This window comes from Doryrhamphus excisus, linkage group LG13, assembly GCF_037039965.1.
Source record: "Doryrhamphus excisus strain RoL-2023G ecotype Guam linkage group LG13, RoL_Dexc_Guam_v1.1, whole genome shotgun sequence".
Lineage (NCBI taxonomy): Eukaryota > Metazoa > Chordata > Actinopteri > Syngnathiformes > Syngnathidae > Doryrhamphus > Doryrhamphus excisus.
Genome location: NC_136369.1, coordinates 10,918,151 through 10,940,412, shown reverse-complemented (window position 1 = coordinate 10,940,412; position 22,262 = coordinate 10,918,151). Strand labels below are relative to the sequence as shown.

The window sequence follows — 22,262 nt, the reverse complement described above, 5'->3', positions numbered from 1 at the left end:
CGCCTTGCTCACCACTCGTCCCAGTGTCAACCACAGACGTAAGAGTGGATACCTAACTTACAATTTCCCTACAAAGACTTAACAATATGCTTGTTTGCCGTCAGTATTTTTTACCTGAGGACTTGAGCCCATGTCTTGTGCTGGAAGACACAGCCATCCCAATGAGAGTGTTGTCGCTATATCTATGCTGCTGTTGACGCAAGTAACATAAGCTGTTGGTCTAAATCAATGTGCAGAGGGAAGAAATGTGATTTTTAAATCACCAAAATACTGCAAGATAATGTAAATATTAAATGTTATCATCAATGTCCTTGTAAATGCATGGTTACAGCATGTATTTTAAATGATCAAATGTTAGAGGGTTTTTTTTTATAGGTCTTGGTAGTCAAAATAGGTACCTCCCAATGACATGCATTGTTAGCTAGCTCATATTAACTTGTTTTTTGTGTTATAATGCACAGAAAAGGGATAGAAATGTGTTCATGTTTCACATAATGATTGTGGATTATGGACAACATTTTTTAAATACATTTTATACGATGGAGTATAGGGCCACATTGGAAAAAAATCAATTTTGAGAATAACGTCGAGAAAAAGCTGTAATATTATGATATAATATGTCAGGAAAAATGGAAGGAAACTCTTTCTTTAGTCAAGCTTTTTTTCGTCATGAATTTACAATTTTATTTATGTAAATTTAGGACTTTTTCCCCGACATTTACTACTTTAACCTCAAAATCTACAATTTTTTTTCTCCAATGTAGCCATCCGTTGTCATTTTAGCCACACATGGGATATACGTAAAATTGTTAAGTGTTGTATTAAAAATGTTACTATACCAGCTGCCCAGTGTTAGAAACTGATAAAAGAAAACTGTTGTAAAATCAATATTTATTTGCACATTCGTCACATGGTTCCAACTGTACATGAGTTAATGCTGTAACCAGCCACTCATTGAAATGACCAAAGTCGGCCCAACATTCTGTAAACATGGACATCAGGAGAAAATCCTGATAGACATCAACGGAAAGGCCATTTTAAAAACATTATCATTTCAAGAGATGTGTAAAAAAAAAGACGCGGCAGGCATAAAGAGAACATAAGAAGACAAGCTCGTACTGGCGGACAAGTGCAGTTTCATCACATGCAGTTCTTAGTCACAGCACACACCAAAAGACCTAAAACATGACACCTCAGATACTTCCTTTTGCAATAGTATGAACATTCCAAACAAACAGAATACTCGGTATTCATAGAGTGAGGAGAGAGGAGAGGGAATGTAACCTGAAAGCCTGCCTGCCTGCCTGCCTGACTGACTGACTGACTGACTGACTGACTGCATGCAGGAAGACCATTGTGACACCCTGTTGTTTTCCTGTGCTGACAGATAAGTCTGGAAAGGGGCTCCCCGAAATGAAGCCCTCTCGCCCGTTACATCTCCTGAGAAGCTTACATCGAAGTCGGCTTAATTGAAAAACAAAAGACAATAAGACAAAAGGTGCAGTCTGCATAGTTTCAGTGAAAAGTCAATTGATTTCTATTGGAAGAAGAAATAAAAACATGTTGTGTATATAAGTTTGATGCACTCCTAGAAGGGATGGCGTTGTTTTATATTGGGGGGGAATATCCTACTAGACGGTCTATTCAAAAATATTAGAGGCACACTGAAGTGGTGGGGAAATGCAATAAAATAGTTGAGTGTCGTAGGAACAGAAAACTTACAACTTTATTTTTATTTTAGTCATAATAGTCATAATACTAAAACTAAAAGAAAACATCCATCAAGAATAAAGTGTGAATATTATGGGAAAATGTCATTTTGAGAAAAATTTTGAGACTGAAATTGTAATAAATAGTATTAGAAATGAGGTCTCAGTCAATATATTATGAGACTAAAGAAAAAGTGATATTTTTATGAAAACACAAGTTTTAAAAAGTTAGACAAAAGATTTTAATATGACAAAAACGTTGTCACTTTACATGAATAAAGTCTCAATATGACCATATTAGTTCATATATGAGAATGAAGTTTCGTTTATTGTTTAGGATGAAAAAATTGTAATTGTTTGCCAATAAAAAAAAAGATATGAGACAAAGTGGTCTGTAGTACTGTATGACAATATTCACAGGCATGTATGAGAATAATTGTCATAATATGCATAAAAATTGGATGACAATTCATCGTAATATTAAATATTAAAAATATTAAAAACGTAACAATTTCATGAGGAAGCCTTGTGGGATAAGTTGTCATTTTTTGCAAATAATATTGGCTTTATGATGAGAAAATTCATGAGAAAAGTAAAATAAGTCAATATCAGTTTGCAATATTGATAGTCAATTTTAGTCTAATAAAGCCTGAATTCTATGAGGAAAAAGTTTTTAATTTTACACAATTAAAATGGCAATATGAGAATAAAGTTTTTAGCAAATATGTAATGATGTCATTAATTAAATTTAATTTAATTAACTAAATTAAAAAAATATATATAATATTATATTATAATATATATAGGAAAATCAACCAGTTTTACTTTTGCATGGAAATGTTGACATTCACTCGCTAATGACATTCTTCATTGTTCTCATGTAGATGAATCCATATGTGCTTGAACCATGCTGGTGCCAGCAACTCACACAGTGGTTTGTACACATAAATACATCAATATTACACAATTGTAAAAAAAAAAACATTCTCTCCCCCAGGGAGCGATAGAGTGTCTCACCATGATTTCTTTTTCGCCCGCTGATTTTTACTTTATTGTTGTAATATGAGCATTTTGGTTTCAGTGTGCCTGACAAGGAACGTCTAGGAGTGCCTCAGACAGAACAGGAAGCAGCGATGTTTGCATTGGAAAACTGGAGGTAATTTAACAGCATGAAAATAACACAACAGGGAAGAAAACATGTGTAAAATACGTTTAAAAAAAACAAGTGGCTGTAACAAAAGTAATAAATACACTGTGGCACGGGAAAAAAATATGAGTCAATATTGCATAAATATGAGGTTCATGGATGTAGAACATTACTTTAAATAAATAACATGTGCTGTTTTGGAAAGTACGCAGTGAACGCTACCAGGGAAGGCCTGAAGCTCCCATCTTCTTGATGCGTTCATGAAGTCACAGGCGGAATTCAAGTCACGGCAACATCTTCGTCGCATACTTGATATGATGATGATGATGATGATGACGATGATGATGATGATAAGAGGTAACACGTATTGTACAGTCATGAGGAGAAAGAGCAGCACGGATTGAGAAACATTGGCAAACTGTGTGGTAGTGTGACAAGAGACGTTGGCATCGTTGTTCCGAGTACTCAAGAGGACAGAGAGTACTTAGAGGGTACTAACAAAGTAGTGGCAGTACTAGCAGAGCAGTACGTCAGCTGAGGTAGAAGTTGGAGCCGACATGAAACGACTCCGTGGACCGGTGGCGGCAGCTTGAAGAAGAAGAAGAGGTGGGTGGAGCTACCGGTCAAGTTGATGGAGCAGTGTGGAGGAGGAGCGATGAGGGGGTGTTTGGGGGGGGGGCATCTATGGCTACAAAGTCCTCCCTCCTGTATCATGTGCAAAAACATCTCTCTCCTCTAAGGACAAAGCAGGTATCAAATCTCTTTACAACATGCTTTAAAAAGTACTTAAAAGTACTTAAAAGTACTTAAGTACTTCATACAACACAGAACATTCTCCCCACTTTATCAAGGGGGCTTTTCCACGCCACTAAATTACATATTTTTTTAGGCTGTATTCACACTTGTGCTTCCGTACGCAAAAATTATTTTTAAAAATACTTAAGTGCTTAAGTGTTTTTTGTCATGTGACCAAAATATGCAGCAACTTTCCAAACAGATGACTTTTATATTCTGCTATATTTAGCCACTTAGATTTGACAAAAAGCTTCTAAAATATACTTTTAAAGCGAAGCAAAGTGTGAAGGCAGCCTTAGGAATGACGACAACGTGGTCCTCTTAGGGGAGCTTCATGAAGAGCCCGTTATCCATAGACGGGACAGCGGGAGGGCAGGGGAACTGGAAGAGGCTCATGTCCGCCGTGAGGGCGGCCATAGCGGCGGGGTCGTGCTCTATCTGCGTCCTGAGGGCGGGGTCGATCTTCTCCAGCCGTCGTTTGATCCGCTTTGCCTCCCTCTCGCGGATGAGCCTGGCTTGCCTCTTCTCGGGCGTCTCGTTGGCCCTCTTCAGGCGCATGGCCTCCCTGTCCCGCTGAAGACGCCTCGCCCGCTGCTCCTCCGTCTCCTGCATCCGCTGCATGCGTTTGGCCTCGCGGTCACGCAGACGTCGCAGTTCACGCTCTTCGTCCGTCTCGCACGCTCGCTTGTTCTTCTTGGCCGTGCGCTCGCGCTCCAGGCGGTGCATGCGGGCCTCCAAGGGTTCGTTCTTTCTGCGCAGAGCCCATTTGCGCATGGGGGACTGGGCCTCCATGAGCTGCTGGTACGCCATGCAGCTATTGCAAACCAGAAGAACTCCCGCAGGATAAACCTGCATCGGACTTAGGATGTCTGGGATTGGGAGAAGACCTGAGGAGGACGAGTTAAGAGCATCAGGGATGGATGCGAGCGACGGTCCTTCAGATAGCAGACTGTCCGGCAGCGAGGGAAAGGAGGGTCCTTGGTCAGAGCCTGCACACGGGCCTCGGTCTGAGCACGGCCCTGGTCCTGGACCTTGACACGAGCTGGAGATGTGACCCGACCCGTGACACATTCGATGAGCTTGACATAGGCTGGTGCTGGGGTCGGCAACTTGGCATGAGTGAGGGCCCTGACAGGAACTGGGGCTGGGTCCTGGTCTGTGACAGGAAAGAGGGCCTGCTCCTGGACTGGTCATGGGACTGCTGGAGAGCGAGTGGGTCATGGAGCACGTGTCCCTTCCACCTGAGACCTCTAGCCTGCTTGTGTCTAGGACATCTTTCAGTTTCTCTCTGTGGAAAAAGACCAAATACTACAGTCAATATACAGACAAAAGTATTGGGACACTTTGCCATTAATCCGAAGGAATTAATTTGTCAAACTAATCCCATGTCCTCAGGGTCAAACTACAAAGTCACTAAGTAAAGCTAAGATGAGATCAGAACCTGTTGAAGTTGGTGGTGTCTGTGAAGTGTGCGCCACAGATGGCACAGTTGGACAGGCGATCCTCAGAGTGGATGAGAAGATGGCGTCCAAGCGAGCCGGGTGAACTCAGCGCCCGCCCACACACGGGACACACATAGCTCTTGGTGCTGCTCATCATGTTTGTGTGCTGTTTGAGACAGTTTAAGACAGAGAGCCTTAATTATTACTACAGCACTATTACAGACGTACAACATATGATTGACACCAAGTATAAGAACACTTTGTCTTGTAAACATCCACGTACCACTAGCTGTACTATTTCTGCATGACAGTCCATTCGTAATGATGGAGTAATCAATGATTATGGCCGTCCCTATATTGGAATAAACTTGTTCTGCGTCCTTGTGGTGTGTTAGAGCGATCTATCAGTACTCTGTCTATAATTGTATTTACTACCGTTACCAGTAGAAGCTGTTTTATACTCATGTGAGTGTTGAAGACGTGTCCAGACATTTCCAGCACAGTCCTGAACCCGCCCATTGTGTTCTGTGTTCTGATTGGCTGTAGACCATTATCAATCTTTGTCCTTCGACCTCCACTGTGTTTTCTCTTTGTTAGTTGATCTGTGATCGCCAGGATGCCATTATGGAATGCTGAAAATCAATCTTGGGTTCATGGAGGACTACAAGTAGAAAAGGAGCAATGTGTTTTAATAAGGATACAAAAACGCTACAGCCGAAAGCCGCCGGGACAAGGCATGTCAGTGGAGTGAATACGGTGAGTCACTTTATAATATTGTAGTTTGCAAGAAAAAATAAAGCATTAAAATGTAACATTTTGGATTGTTCTCCTCGTGCATGAGTGGGTTTTCTCTGGGTACTCCGGTTTCCTCCCACATTCCAAAAACATGCTAGGTTAATTTAGGACTCCAAATTGTCCGTAGGTATGAATGTGAGTGTGAATGGTTGTTTGTCTATATGTGCCCTGTGATTGGCTGGCGATCAGTCCAGTGTGTACCCCGCCTCTTGACAGCTGGGATAGGCTCCAGCAACCCCTGCGACCCTCGTGAGGATAAGTGGTAGAAAATGAATGAATGAATGAATGAATTTTTGATTGACATCAATGGGTGCTTATCTTATATTAGTTATAGGTACAGATTATAGGTGTTATAGGTCCTTTAATGTCATTATAGGAGTAATGCATCCTCTTCCCATTCATCTAAAATGCTAGCTGAAACATTGAAAAGGCAACAATAAAATTGTAACATTTTCCTTCCACTGGCTGCCTGATGCCATTGCTGATGCTAAAGACAACCATAGATGTGTGTTATTCTCACCTGGTAGACGTGGGAGATGAGTTTCTCAGGGCTGCTGAAGTCCAGTGTGCAAAGAGGACATACAAAGTTGTTGCAGTGGTCCGACCCTTCCTCGTTTTCCTGTGGAAAGGCACAGAGTACAGTTGAAACACATTCCACACACTCTACATGCAAAGCCCGTTTGACATTACTGACATTTGGTTGCAACACTTCATTTTGAAAACAACAAATATGAAGTTGTAGTTGTGTGGAGGTGGAGCGAGGCCCTTTTCGCCCACTTCCTGAAGTATTTCTGCCAATGTGGATTAACGACGTGTTACATTTGCAAGTGAGCCAGCCATGACTCACTGACTGACATAGTAGTGCATTGAGTGACTCACTCAAAGGCAGCAATTTCTAACAGAAACTCTTCATGTCAGCAAAAGCTTCGATGGTTTCAGTTTTCCTTACAGATACATTCATCTTGCACTGTATGTGTATTATTAGCAAAAAACATTCATGTAAACCTTAAAGCAGGGGTCCCAAACACGCGGCCCGCGGGCCAAATGTGGCCCGCAGGACACTAGTTTGAAGCCCCCGCCTTGATATGAAAGTTTAATGTTAGTGCGGCCCGCGCAAGTTTGATATGGATGCTGTATGGTATCATGTACCCAGAAAAAAATATTACGTTTGATTAATGTTCATGTTAAAGGTTAAATAACTGTTAATAGTTATCCTCCCTATCCGTGTGGAAGTGGTAAGTTTTTGGCTATTTAAGTTTAAAGGAAATAACTTGAAGGCTACCGTTTAGGTCGCTAGCTCTCTAGTTTGCGAGTTAGCATGTGTCTCAAGACCCTGCAGTTGCGCAATATGTTGTAAATAAAGAGTATAAATGTGACTATAGTCGTGTTTTGTCATGTCTACAGGGCTCTAATAATGCTTTGTTCCTTTTAATCTGAAAAAAATAATTTGTCTACCCACCAACTATATGTGGTTTCTTAAGTTTTTATTATTTGCCGTTTTATTATTATTATTATATTTATTTATTACTGATTGATTGATTTTCTTTATTCTTGATTTGTTTATTTATTTTTCATCTTATTTTGTGCAGAAAAACAAAAATTAAGATATTTGAGAACAGTGGAATGTTTTATCAGAGCTTTTATTGTAGAAAATCGTAACCAAAGCACTGAAAAAGTTTGTATATTTTTCTGTTTTTAATAAATGCGTTTTTTGTTTTTTTTTAGAAAACCTGATGTGGCCCAGCCTTGCCCAGACCCTAGCTCCAGTGGCCCCCGGGTAAATTGAGTTTGAGACCCCTGCCTTAAAGGAAACTTGTGAGGGAGCTGCCAATCCTCCCTCACTGATCAGGTGTATGCCCCACCTACACACTGTCATGTTTCTATTTGTGTATATAGTTGGCTTTGGTTATTTACATATATTCTGGTTAGTACTTTAATTATATTTGTTTGCCATTTAAGTTGTTTAATTGCCACTTTAGTTAGTTAGTTTTTAATTGAAGTCATTGGTTTTGTTCCTAATTTCTCATCAGTGATTGGTCGGGGCACAAACATGGAGGCAAGCCCATGTGAGTGCAGGCCAGAGGCTGATCACCTTGATTGGACTATCCCAAGTGTCACCTGGAGGAGGGGGGGATTAACTGGGTAGTTGTTGGGTAATCTAAGTTGTTATGTGTAATCGAGTGCTTAAATGTATACAGGAAGTGAAACTTCAGTGTGGTACTATTGAAAGATTTCATAAAAGAAGGGTGTTATAAATGTAAATAAGGTACCTTTTAGACATATTGCCTCACCCTCTCATTGGGAACTATGGTTAGCCCTTCACAGGTAAAAGGGGCTGGGTGTATTGTTTGGAGGAGGCCTTTCGTGTGTGCTGGGGGAAATGCTGTTGCACGGTCTAGCAAGCCCATGTCTGGTGTGCATTTCAGATGCTATGGCTATCCGTTGGCTAGTAAGAGGCCATTTTTTCCAACTTAAAATCTTACAAAACTGCACATTCTTAAAAATGTTGCCCATCATCCACAATCCTTATGTGAGGCATAATGGACTATATATGGGTGCTGCCGCTCTCACCTCTTTGACTCCCGCTCCTTGCAGGTGGCACTGTGCCCTCTTGGCCGTCATGTGGTCGTCAGTCGAGGTGTTGGACGAGGAGTCTTCGCCGTGGTGGTCGAGGTCACTATCACTGTCTTCTATGGAGGCAAACACAGCCCTATCAATACAGACAGACAACAGAGCACAAGGTAGGGCTTACTCTCACTAACACCCCCTCACTACGTGAAACACTGTCCATCCCCGACGCATCTCTCTGTCCTGTACCTGAGATGCTCTCCTGTCCGAGGACTTCCTGGGAATTGTTGCTGCAGCATTCGCTGTCTTCAGTGAACTCGTCTCTGCCGTCCATGTTAATGGTGTGCTGAAATCCCGCAATGCCGGTAGTGTGGAATGGCCCTGGAGGTGGAGGGAACACAGTAGCATTTTGAAATGACCACCTTTAATGAAAATCAATACTAGTATTAGTTCATATATTATACAATGATACATTTACAAACTGTGAAAGGTTTAAATAATCATGAAAAATAATATTTAAAAAATATAGCTCTTTGAGTCGAGCCTGGTTGTCTGCACTGCGAATGAGTGGTTAGCACATAGGCCACACAGCTAGGAGACCCGAGTTCGATTCCACCCTCTACCATCTCTGTGTGGAGTTTGCATGTTCTCCCCATGCATTCGTGGGTTTTCTCCGGGTACTCCGGTTTCCTCCCACATTCCAAAAACATGCTAGGTTAATTGGCGACTCCAAATTGTCCATAGGTATGAATGTGAGTGTGAATGGTTGTTTGTCTATATGTGCCCTGTGATTGGCTGGCGACCAGTCCAGTGTGTACCCCCCCGCCTCTCGCCCCAAGACATCTGGGATAGGCTCCAGCACGCCCGCGGTAGAAAATGAAAGAATGAATGAGCTTTTTGTAAATAAAAAAGTGAAATATTTACATTTACTGCAAATGATCACAAAGGGTACATTATTTGATGATGGCTACCACAGACACCTCATCAGGTGCAACTAGCACAATCTACAATCAAAAAAGCTGCCTTCACAAAAACAACACATTGGTTGGTTAGTTTACTTAGGTGAAAAGTGTTAACCACATTCCCCTCATTCCCCTATTAATATAGTACAGTGGAACCTTGGTTAGCATCACTAATCAGTTGCAGAAGTTCAGACTCTAACCAAAACGTCCATCTATTTTCTATCTATTTTTTCTGCTTATCCTCAATAGGGTCGTGGGTATATATCCCTTTCATTCATCATTTATATGCATTTCCAATTGTTTTCTGCATGTAAAACTATAATTGTAAAAATATATAACCGTGTTTTTGCGTCAACATTTTTGAGACCTGTGGAGTAACTGTTTTAGTTAGCAAAGAACTACAGCGTCAACCACTGATGACATCAGAAAAGGGCGACAGAGCTTAGTTTTGGTTCCTGTTTCCATGTATTTGCATGCTAATATGATGCTAAAAAGGATATATTGTGGGAAAATACATTATACAAGAATACACTTGGAATACACTTGGACTCACACAGTGCATTAACAACATGACAAGATGCACACCATATTGGACGCAAGCTGATAATAAATTATGGTGTAAATTTTCAACATTAACCAGAATAACGCGCTAACTGAGTGCAGTATATGAAACAAAACAGTATATATATCATTGAGTATAGTCATAGAAATATAATAGCAAATATATAGTAATAAAATATAAGAAAAACGAAGAAATTTCTGTAGATTCTGCGACCGTAGATTCTTTTTTAGATTAACGCTAAGATGCTGAAATTAATTCTATAACCCAAAAAACACATTCATAGAGCAAGTGTTGAGGTTCTTTATTTCCATAGCAACGTCGAATCAGCCTTTTCATGCCTTGGTTACGATAAGAAGTCATTAATTTTTCAACACTTGTGCATGCACCAACAGTCCCCTCAAACACACAAATGTGTTAGTGCAGGCCTCTCGGCTGAGAACACTTTGCCGTTTGATTAAACAAGGAGTGAAAGACACAATTAATGCCGTCAGACAATTCAAGTAGAATAGGTTAGCAAAAACTCAGCCAAGCAAAACACCTCAGTCGCGACAAGTCAATCATCTACCAAATCTATACAAGCAAAACAATGCAGACAAGGCCGCTTTCCCCATCAGCCATCCTGCACTGGGACATAATGAATGAGATGCCAACCGAGCCTGCTGACATACGTGCACACTTCATTTGCATCCCAACCCCCTACACTGTTTCACACGGACATACAGCCAGATACATGCTGCAGTCTCATGGGGGAAGTAGGTTGCACTCATTTCCTGGAGCTCTCTTTCTCTCTCTCTCTCACTCTCTCACTGCCACCCACACAACATTGAACAGCCCGGCTCGCCCTTGCACACAGCTCCCACCGCTTCCATGTCTGCACAGCCAGCTCTGAAGGAGGAGGACCAAGCTTCTCCCATATGTACACCAGCTTCTCTTGGCGCACTTGACCCTGCAAAACTGTGCTTCACTTGGCTTCCCAGGAGACAAGTATCATGGTGGGCTGCTGTAGCATTCACACCTAAGTCCTGTACGCTTCTCTCATTGCAAGATGGAAGATACATCCCGATGAGACTAGACAGGTGCAATTACAGCAAATCCTGAGTAGAAACATCTCAAGGAAGTCTGTCTTTCTACTGTGTGGTTACAAGCCAAATAAAGCTGACATGTGAACCCAGTTTGTGCACTTTTCCCATAGAAATCCGCTTGTTTGCACTGGCAGTGCGGAACTATGAACTAGCACAACAAGCAGGCTTCTCACAGCAACATGATTGATGTGTGAGAGATACCCATCCCCCCCGCTGTTAGGCTGTGTCTGTACATCTGTCTATCCTCCCTCTCCCCCTCCCTCACGCCGTACGTCTCTGCCACTGTGATGTTATCTGCGAGTGTCTGTGTGTCTGTAGGCAGGAGGTGACGCAGTGTCTGACTGACTCCAGACAAAGAGACAAACTCATCAGCCAACAGAAAAGGCAGAGACGATTGGGGGGGGCGGCGGCGGGGGGCGGGTGTTCAAAACAAAACCCAACAAAAGATATAAAACCAAAACTTGGTTTGAGCACCAGGCATTGCGGGTAGGAGGTGTCCTGTTGAATTCAAAGCATTTTAGCAACTTCAAAACACACACTTCCATCCTAATTCAACAAAATGTATTTTTCAATAGATGCACACAAGTTAACTTCCTTCATAGTCTCAAACATTTTTTTCCAACGGCTGCATGGAGAAGAATTGAGGATGCAGGGGACCATTATTAGATTGTTCACCTTTTGTTTACTAAACATGCAAAAACTAAGCCAACAAACAGTGTCGTGAAAAAGTTTTTTCAATGTTTGAGATGTCAACACAGTAGTGAACCCTCCCAGGAGCGTCCGTCCAACCAAAATGACCCCGAGAGCACAGCGACGACTCATCCAAGAGGTCACAAAAGACCCCACAACAACACATAATGAACATCCAAACGGTCTGCATGGCAGAGTTTAAAGAGGTAAACCCCTCCTGAAAAGTATATTAACGCTTGTCTCAATTTTGCCAGAAAACATCTTGGAGATGCCCAAAATCTTTGTGAAAATACTCTTTGGTCTGATGAGATAACAGCTTTCATTTTTGGAAGGTGTGTGTCCCATTGTATCTAGCGTAAAAGTGACGCTGTAATACTAATAATTTGTGAGATATCTTTTAAGATTTACACATTTAATCTATTTGTTCCATCTATTTATCGTTACTCTACATGTTGGGTGTGTTTTATTTTATTTCTGGAATTTGCAGCAGGCCCAAAAAAAAAAAACCTCAAATGGCCCCCAGTCCAGACAGATAAGATGCTTGGATGAGTAACATTTGGAAGTACTAGACGCTCCTGACCTCAAACCCAGCAAACACCTTAGGGATGAACTTCAATAGAGATAATAAGCCAGCAGGCCTTCTCTGAGGTCCAACATCAGCTCCATCTAACCTCACAAACGGGCAAAAAAAAAACCTCCCACAGACACACTCTTGTAGACAGTCTTCCCGTCAGAGTGGAAACTGTTACAGCTGCAATGCAGAGATCGACTTCTTCTTTCAACGTACAGAAACCTAGACAACCAGGACAATTGTACTTCCTTGATTCACTTCACACCAGCAGCATTGTGTGTGGAATATGTTGGTTATGTCCATTGAGGTGTAACATTTTGTGCCGTATATGGTTTGGATGAAGCAAAAATGCGTTTGGTGCACTGTGAGGCGTTATATGTGCGGAATCAGCTGAAACGTAAGTTCCATCGTTTTGTATTATTTAGGTATTATTGCATAGGTACTGTTGAACCACTGTCAACTTTGAAGAACAAAAACATGAAGTCAGATATATGGGAAGTTAAGCTATACCCATTTAGACTTCTACTGTCCAGTTTGGCAACACTATACTGATTAATATCAATAATACATATCAATTGATCAAGTGATCCATTAAGTAAGTTAAGGCAAATGCTCATCACCCCATCAATGAAGAATGTCAGCATGTTAGAAATCACACTGGTGTGCCCATCATAAGTCATGTTCAGATTACACGGCCCACTTGAGGGATTTCAGTGCCCACCGCAGATAGTCGTAGAGGAGTGAATGATCTCATTAGCTTTCAGAGACTACTGCAATTAACATGTTTCACCACCAGGTTAGACTACATAAGCTTAAGGGGAGGATGCCACAAGCATTCGTTCACATTACACTGGAGAATCACCAGATGTCATGAAGCGTTTCACCAAGCAAAGGATGGAGCTCAGCAAAGTACAGTACAGTACAGTAAAACCACAGTAAAACGTCAAAAAGCAGATGGCACATCTGTACCATCATTCTGTTAGACCAGGGGTCAGCAACCTACGGCTCCAGAGCCGCATGTGGCTCTTCAGCCTCTTTGTTGTGGCTCCCTTTGCAATGCTCAAATATTTAACACCCAAATGAGGAAAATATGCATCTTTTGAACAAAATCTGACTTTCAGTGAGGCCGTATACTAGCAAGAGTACTTGATCAACTCCGCTTTTTCTCTACTTTGATATCCCAAAATTCCCTCAATCAAAATCTTGGGAGACTAGCAAATTGCTCTGGATGTGAGCATGTTGCTACACATTTCTTAAGGCGTGCATGGGGAGAACATGCAAACTCCACACAGAGATAGCCGAGAGTGGGATTGAACTCGGGTCTCCTAGCTGTGAGGTCTGCACGCTACCCACTCGACCGCTATGCAGCCCCTATATTCTGCTGTTAAATTATGTTTCGCGGCTCCATTCTATTTTTCTTCAGTGAGTGAGGGGGTAAAATGGCTCTTTTGATAGTAAAGGTTGCCGACCCCTGTGTTAGACTGTGTTAAATTGAATAATTACAACAAAAGGAAGTGCATTACTTGGCTGCAACCAGTAGAGGCGCTCTTTATTCAGTCTAGTTTGTGGTCCAGATGAACTTTTATCTTTTCAAACCGTACTGTCGTCAAGGAAAATGAGCACTACTACCAAGTGGAAACGTGGCTATACTCTCCACCAGCGTACACCCCGGTTAGTGTTGAAAATGTGTACCAAAACGATGCTTTGTTTGCGTACATTTTCCGGTTAGCGTATAGTATGGCGCGTCATTTGTGTTCTTAATATATTTTCATCACAAAACGTCCTTGTTAGCAGCTTGCTCATACATGGAAACAGAAATTGAAAGTCAGCTCCATCGCCCTTCTATCATGTCAGCAGCAGACTCTGTAGTTCTTTGCTAACTAATATAGTTACACCACAAGTTTCAAAAATGCACAAAACCATTTAAATGCATGTAAAGAGCAAATTAAAAGGTTAAAAGAACATTTAAGGGTACTTTAACCTTCATTGAATACATGATGACATGGTGACAAAGACGGCATGTGGCAGTAAGGTTAATAGACACCACTTTTTGTTATTTACTGAATTCAATGGTGTTTCTCATTTTCTTTATCAAAATGCTGGCACTTAAGTGTTGTTTTGCAACTGTGATCAAAAGAATAGCAGAGACCTAAGGTGAGAAACACAATTTAATACCAGAAATAACATGAAAGTGGTGTCTTTGTTGATTGCTGGCACGTTGTCTTGGGGAAAAAAAATATCACATTTTAATGAAGGTAAATGGAATCTCAAAGGCTCGTTTATCATTTTCACTAATCATTTATGTGTAGTAATATTCTTTGGAAATTGTTTTCTGCAGGTGAAACTATAATTGTAGTACCGGATTTATATTACTTCTTATGGAAAACATCATTACAGTTATAGATTATAGATTACACTATAGGTACTAACCAAGGTTTTTTGCCTAAGTTGCAAAAAAATAAAAATCAAGTCCTTTGATTTTTAAATCTAAAAAAAAAATCTGGATCATCAATTATAGAGCAACTGATGCACAAGAAACGGATTGAATTAGAAAAAAAATACACTTTTTGTCCACTTTAACATTCATACAGCAACATGGGACACCATCCATACATTTCTGTGAATATCTAACAAGCTGTAGATACCTGACAGAACAATTATTGAATGCAATTTATGTTTTTCCTGACCAATCCCTGGGTATATTTACCTTCTCCTGGTGACAGTCAGACAAACACACAAACCAAAAACAGAAAACCTAAGCTCCTTGGTAGAGGTGCGCAACATTCCTGTTCCAAAAAGCGTGGTAATTAAAAAAAACCCAAAACAAAACAAAGGTGGTGCAGCCGCAGACAATACCTTAAATACCTACAGTCAACTTTGAAGGGGTTGGTCTGTTTTCGTCTGGACATATTATGGTCCACTCCCGGGGAAAGGAAAAAAATGGAATCCCCCTCCGAACCCCCAGGACGGTTACCCCTACATCGGTCCTGATGGATTATGAAATAATTTAATGTACTCGATGATGAGTCGATTCAAAGAAGCCAAAAAAAAACAAACTACGAATCCACAAAAGCATCACATTGTTGCGGTGGTTTAAAAAAATAGTATATCCAATGGAGAGGTGTTGTTTTAAAGGCTCTCCAAGGCCCACTGAGAGCTACTGAGCGGCCACGAGCAGGTCGGATGTACAGCCGCTGCCAGGCGCGCGCTCGCTCACTGCAGCCAGCGACGCACTGCTCAGCTGATCTGTCACGTAAAGCCTGCCGCGAAGCATTATGGGATACCACAACGCGGAAGTGCTAATCGTGCTTATGCTAATGTTCCAGAAAGCCGGCTACTAGAAAGGTAAATCAGTAGATATCCCTTTTAAAGACGCTCAAATACGAAGAAACAAGTTGTCATTTCTTGTTGTTATATGTGCTAAAACATAATGTAAGTGGCATACAAAAATGCAGTACAGTATTTTCCTTTTCACATTTCTGCAATGTTTCCCAATGAAAGCGGACTTATAACACTTAAGTACTTAAGTACTGAATTAAAAGATCAGGAATCGCTATTTATGCCATTTATTTTTTGCCAATTGTAGAAAAGACAAATTCCCTGTGCAAACAGACGGCATCCGTTCTCTTTATGTACATAATAAACATGTGTGTAGTGCATACACATGTAAATGGGAATGTTTTAGTGTAATGCGTATATCTTTTGCTCAACTGTATATATTTGTATACATCATATATGGTCACATCAATCATATAATGTATGCAGAGAAACACATATTTATATCAGTTACTGTTTTACTTTACATTTTCAGACCTGTACCTTTACTCGTACTCGTAATTCAGCAATTCAGTACTTTTACTTGAGTACAGTGTTTTAGTACTCGCTCCACCTCCGTCTTTTCATGACTTTCTGGGGATTTATAAAGTATTATCTATCATATCTTGTCTATACTGTCATTATTAATATGTAGGAACCAAAAGGAAATACATCATGTTTATTTCTTTAATAAAGTAATTATGTATGTCTTTGCATCTATTTCTTGAAAGATGCACTTTCAATTCAACCCTTACTATATATGGCATTTATTACAAAGTGACCTTTGTAATAATACGTATGTTGATCTATTTAAATTGTTTTTTTTAATGAAAATTATTGCACGTTTGAAAAAATACTGATAATTTACAATGAGTGTTGAATAGTGTTGAGTCCAAATGTATCATTAAGTACGGGTCAGAAACGCAATCTGCCGCTAGGTGTCGCTGTAAGCCACCACGCAGGCAATGTCATAACATTACATGAAGTCGTCATCACTGAATGCCACGAGTAAAAAGGGCCACATCACGACCCTGACGACAAACCCCATATTCTTCCGCTTGGTATAACAGAAAGTAACACCATATAAACAACATGATATCATCGAAATGTGGAGGTTGCCTTTCGATCGAGGAACGACATCCACACCCACTAAAGACCAAATCGTTAAGGATCGTTATTTCGGGGTGAATTCATTTGTTACAGCAACGAATCGGCGTTAGCAAGCTGGCTAATAAGCTAGCCCTTTATAATAAGGATGGATAACCTTACTAGCCAGACATCATGCACATGTAATCAATGCAAACATACTGACAAAATCAGAATGTAATCAAGGCTTTACCCATGTCATACAGCGATCATTGGTATATCAGGTGTGAATCTTGGGAAAAAACGGTAGAGTTTAATCAGGTCCTCCGTAGAAAGCTAACGCTACTGTACGCTGCTAAACTTGAGCAGTCAGTGGCAGCACTTTGGACATGTCAGTGTAACCCTCCGCCTGCGGTAGATGTACTGAGGCTGGAGTAGCCACCATTTTGCATGTCGAGTGTGTTCCTCCCTCCATTGGTAATAGAGACGATTCCACTTACTTTCTGGCATCACTGCGGCTGGTAAGTGTACCGTAGTTAAACGCATATCAATAGACATGTGGGAAATTGTATTGTGTTTTTGGAATATGTCGTCATTCGATGGTTTTGGCAAGTCAGACTGTGGCGCTGCCTCGGAAGTGGCAGTCCTCAGTACACCGGGGTTGTGGCTGTCAGAAGCTAAGTTAGCCAGTATGTTTAGCTTAGCATGCTAGCCGAGCTAACTACCTGCCCTGTTAGGTACACACAACCATTCATACTATGGAACTCCAAGGCTGCGTCGTCGTGACAACACTTTAAATCAAATTCACAGTTACCCAGCTAACGCAATTACCAGTTCCTTTTATTAGATACAACAGTAATACTAGTTGAACGGTAACGTGAAATTAACGAGTGAGCAGGTAGCAAGCTAACGCCTTGCTTGATAATCCAAACGCTTCAAGAAGGCCTAAAACCGCATCATATCCTGGGTAGTGGGTGGACAGGTTCAGGTGTCATTTCTGGACCATAGTGACCTGTCCTTTTTAATTTAACCGTGTTTCCTAACACCGTTGTATAATATATTCGTTACATATTGTCAGTCAAAGTGAAGTCAACTTATTCCACCAGTGGCAACTTTAGCTGGAACACTCAAGGTAATGTCCCCCTCTATTAGCTCGTTGCTAGCCTATACGCGTACGTCTCGTTTGCTTACATTCTTTGCATTTACCGCTTGGGGTATTATCACATATCCCTAATACTTGCATAGCAATGTTACAATTTTGGCTCATTGGGGCATTAATAGCTAGCGAATAAGGTACCATCAAGAAGTCTTTTCCTTATAGTTTCTGAAGTGATCTGAATAAAGTTAATCAAACGTTAATCAACATTGGATACATCGATTTAGTTTAGCTTCTACATTAGTTGAACACTTGTTGTCGTTGGCTAGTTTGTGGATTTACTTCAAGGAGCTATGAAGCTAGACTCTAACTAGATAAACTAGAGTTTTTATGAGTTTGCTTTTATAAAACACCACAGGTGATTTTAAGTAAAACAATGACAATGTCATTGAAGTGTAGGATTCCAGGTTTCATTTGATAGGTTTCACATAAATATGACCTCGGGCTGGGCGAGTTATGTCCTGCTACTGCCATCCATCCGCTTATCTGCACAAGGGTCACGGGGGGTATGCTGGAGCCTATACCAGCTGACTTTATTCCCACCACAGTATGAATGCGTAAAAAAAAAAATCAGGACGTTTGACCAGGCTTACATGTACCATTTGGGAATTACAGCCATTTTATGTAGAATACCTTATTTACTCAAATATTGGCCCCCTCCTCAAATATATGTTGCATCTCAAGTCATTCACTGGGTCCTCACAACAAATAAACATCTTCATCCAAGTATGCATCTCTTTTTCCATCCAGAATCGTAAATGGATAGCAACTGTAATTATCTTTTATTAAAAAGTGTCCAATATGAACTCAATTGCTAATACAACAGCACCTTCTAAATACACGATTGGACAATTTTGCTCAATAATTCAGAAATTGACTTAGCTTCATCAACCCTATAAATGGGATATCATCCTCTGCACACATTGCTATAAAATCCTCAAACTGTAATGCCTGCACCTGTGGGTTAGGAAGATGTGGTTGCTGATGAAGTTCCAATCGCTTTATTAAAAAGCTGTAAAAGACAACATGTAGTAAACACACTCGTATGGCCCAACTCACCCATACATGCACAGCAGGACTATCATTCTCTGCTAAACTAAGCTTACCCAGCTAGCTTTCACTCACCCTCGGTGATAAGAGATGAGTTGCTAAGTTTTTTTTTTGTGTGTGCAGACTTAGCTGGTGTCTAGTTCGGGAGGGGGCGTTTTAGTGTTTGTGAGGAGATGCTGCCAGCCTGCTGCAATTGAGTGGCATCATGTTTTCCCACTCAAACATTCTCACGATGACGATGAAACAAATTGCTCATGATGCAATGCATACCACATAATTTCTCAAACATGGTGGTGGGGGCAGTGTTATGGCAATAGCGAAGGATCACTTTATGATGATGTGACTATGGACAGAAATAAGACAAATGGCGAGGTTACTGTTATACAGCCACAGCTATATTTTCTGTTCACATTCAGATTCACAATTAATACTAAACTGATTCTGCTTGATACACATGCATATTCTTGTTCTATCAGCAACAACAGCGGCGACAACTCGATGGGAATATTTCCACCACGTTGTATTTTTGAGTTTTACAGGTGATGACAGTCAGTGGAAAAAAATACGAGAAGCGTGTTTATTTTTTACGTAGCTTGTCTTAGCCGTAAATACATAATCTCCACACACGGTACACACTTCTGTGACTGTTCTTCAAAATAAGAGTGCCGTTTGCCGCATGTCTGCATAAACAAAACAAGAATGTGGTGCAGAATGTTTGTTACCAATAAATAAATGTGCTTTAAAACGAGAGACAACTGTATTTCATTATATGGCTTATGGTTGGTACCTTTTTGTATTTAATATCGTCATGCATCCTAAAAATATTGATATATGCTGAGGTACATATCGTCCAACCCTAAGGTTATTATGTAAATAAAATATTTGACAAGTTTACGTTAAAAGAGAACTACTGAGATAGAGGTTAGTAGTTATGTAGATTAATGACAGGGACTAGTGTACTGGATATTGTAAGAATGTATAATGTAGAATGTACCCTTGTGCTGCAGTAATGAGGAATTTTTAATTAAAAAAACAGCTCTTGGCAGGGGTTGGCTACAGCGCCTATAACTAACAGCAAGAGACTGGGAGACACCCCCCATCCCTCCACTAGGTCATTAGAACAAAGGTTATATGAATGGTGTTGGTTCACACTCGACAATTTGATTTAGAGTTGTGCTAGGGCCTCTCTGCCCACCTGTTGATCTTTTGTTGCAACTAGGCCTGTCACGATAATCGCATGATAAATAAAAACACATTTTGATCATTTTGCCGGCATTGATATATTGACATGTGCATGCATGTTTGTTTTACTCCTCTCTCTCTTTCTCTCTACCAAACAGGCTGTATGACAAGAGGGTTCTCTCTGTGCCCCGGTCTCAACACAGGGCCACTTTGGGCCTGCAGAATGAACGGAGTGCGCGAACCCTCCTGTCAATTCAGTCTCTTTGTCCCAGTGGGTAGAGGCGGGGCTGCTAGCTAGTGCTGCTGCCTGCAAGTGAGCAAATATGAACGAAGGCACAAAAGCGATCAAAGAAGAATGCCCCAGCCCCACTGCGGGAACATTTTTGTTCACTCATTCATTTTCTACCGCTTATCCTCATGAGGGTCGCAGGGGTGCTGGAGCCTATCCCAGCTGTCTTCGGGTGAGAGGCGGGGTACACCCTGGACTGGTCGCCAGCCAATCACAGGGCACATATAGACAAACAACCATTCAAGTTTATTGCTCTCAATCTGGTGTATTCACATTATGCCATATATTTACATTACATTAATGAACAAAAGGTCTCAAAAATAATATTGTTTATCTGCAAAAAGTTGTATGAAAGTTATTGTCCAGTAAAATCTATCACTACAGGCCTACTTTCAACTTGTTCTTAGATTGTAAACCAACAACCTTGCCTGACCCCTAGGTAACCATGTATGTTGTACCCTTTGCCGAGCTGGCATTTCTATTTGTAGTTAATTTCCTTTTTTCAGCACAGCACTTAACAGGTACAGTATGAGGCACAACTACACTTCTTCACATCACATATAACAAAATAAGGTACCTTAAATAGCTTACTGGCTCATGTGAGAAATACGATTTACACTAGCATGAACACATTGCCTGTGTGTGACCATTGTGCACCTGGACCTGAGTTCTTCATGGGTAGTGGAGGTCTGCATGGATGCAGGCTGTCATGTTCTTCTTTAGGTCACAAACTAGTTGACCAGTGACCATGATTTGTGTTGCACATTTCCATTATTTCCCTAGTGTTCTAATGTACTCCTGTACCGACCTTGTCACTGTCTTTTATGTTCCAGAGAATGCCAGCTCCGATTAGATTGCGGGAGCTGATCCGGACTATCCGGACAGCAAGGACCCAGGCAGAGGAGCGTGAAATGATCCAGAAAGAATGTGCTGCTATCCGTTCATCTTTTAGAGAAGAAGACAATACATATCGTTGCAGAAATGTGGCAAAACTCCTTTATATGCACATGTTGGGCTACCCGGCGCACTTTGGGCAGGTAAGTTAACAAGCACTGTGTTTTGAGCCTGAGTGTGAAAGAAACGATCAACGATATCATACATACATACATGTACCCTGTCCTTGTACAATTCTTTTCAGCTCGAGTGCCTGAAGTTGATTGCGTCCCAGAAGTTTACTGACAAGCGAATAGGTTATTTAGGAGCTATGCTGCTGTTGGACGAGAGGCAGGACGTCCACCTATTAATGACAAATTGCATTAAAAAGTAAGTTGCAGCACAAGCAACGACCTGTTTGTTTTTACTGACCTTCAGTGTGTCTGTGACCTCATCAGTTTGTTTATTTGAATGCACCTCTATTTTTCTTCAAGGATGCCACCCGGGCATTATGGAGTATTAATAATATCTGCTCTCCCCCAGTGACTTGAATCACAGCACACAGTATGTCCAGGGACTGGCTCTGTGCACTTTGGGCTGCATGGGCTCCTCAGAAATGTGCCGTGACCTGGCGGGGGAAGTTGAGAAGCTACTTAAAACATCCAACTCTTACTTGAGGAAAAAGGTAAGCCCCGTGATGATATGCTTTGTCACCTGTTTATAAGGAACACTTAAGTACAGCAAATAAATTCTGCAATATGTCTTTTATTGTCGTATGTTTTAAAGATATGTTATGTGGTGCTGTTTATTTAAATACTTGAACACATTTCCTAGTGTTGACATGAATGGAATAAATTAACCATAAGAAATACCCTCCTTTTAGATAGGAATAAAACCTCACAGCTCCACATATGCCTCAAATTAAATTAAACAATACAAAATGGTAATGCATACGATGTACGGTGCAAAACTATGCAGCACCAGATGT

At 40.9% G+C, this 22,262-nt stretch overlaps 2 protein-coding genes and 1 long non-coding RNA gene across 9 annotated transcripts in view; 2 read left to right on the top strand and 1 right to left on the bottom strand.

Moving 5' to 3' along the window:
- Positions 1-861: 861 nt before the first annotated feature.
- znf821 (zinc finger protein 821) lies at positions 862-17,120 on the bottom strand. 6 transcript variants are annotated; one of them, XM_058088858.2, is made up of 6 exons: positions 16,978-17,120; positions 8,706-8,837; positions 8,460-8,598; positions 6,409-6,507; positions 5,093-5,259; positions 862-4,939 (listed from the first exon to the last, which is right to left on the bottom strand). In XM_058088858.2, exons 2-6 carry the CDS (start codon positions 8,753-8,755, stop codon positions 3,973-3,975), a joined length of 1,422 nt encoding a protein of 473 aa, XP_057944841.2. In that variant the 5' UTR covers positions 8,756-8,837; positions 16,978-17,120; the 3' UTR covers positions 862-3,972. The 6 variants fall into 6 exon arrangements, with proteins under 6 accessions (XP_057944841.2, XP_057944839.2, XP_057944843.2 ...); XM_058088856.2 differs by having other exon boundaries at positions 8,460-8,578; XM_058088860.2 differs by lacking the exon at positions 16,978-17,120 and adding an exon at positions 15,193-15,618.
- LOC144901639 (uncharacterized) lies at positions 8,232-8,924 on the top strand. Its single transcript, XR_013629698.1, has 3 exons — positions 8,232-8,337; positions 8,484-8,629; positions 8,711-8,924. It is a non-coding gene; the product is annotated as an uncharacterized LOC144901639 (long non-coding RNA).
- ap1g1 (adaptor related protein complex 1 subunit gamma 1) overlaps positions 17,084-22,262 on the top strand; it is a 17,932-nt gene continuing 12,753 nt past the window's right edge. For both annotated transcript variants that reach the window (XM_058088854.2, XM_058088852.2), the window contains exons 1-4: positions 17,084-17,245; positions 21,235-21,438; positions 21,540-21,664; positions 21,818-21,959. In XM_058088854.2, coding sequence (XP_057944837.1) covers positions 21,238-21,438; positions 21,540-21,664; positions 21,818-21,959 — 468 coding nt within the window. In that variant the 5' untranslated portion in view covers positions 17,084-17,245; positions 21,235-21,237. The remainder of the gene's footprint in view (positions 17,246-21,234; positions 21,439-21,539; positions 21,665-21,817; positions 21,960-22,262) is intronic.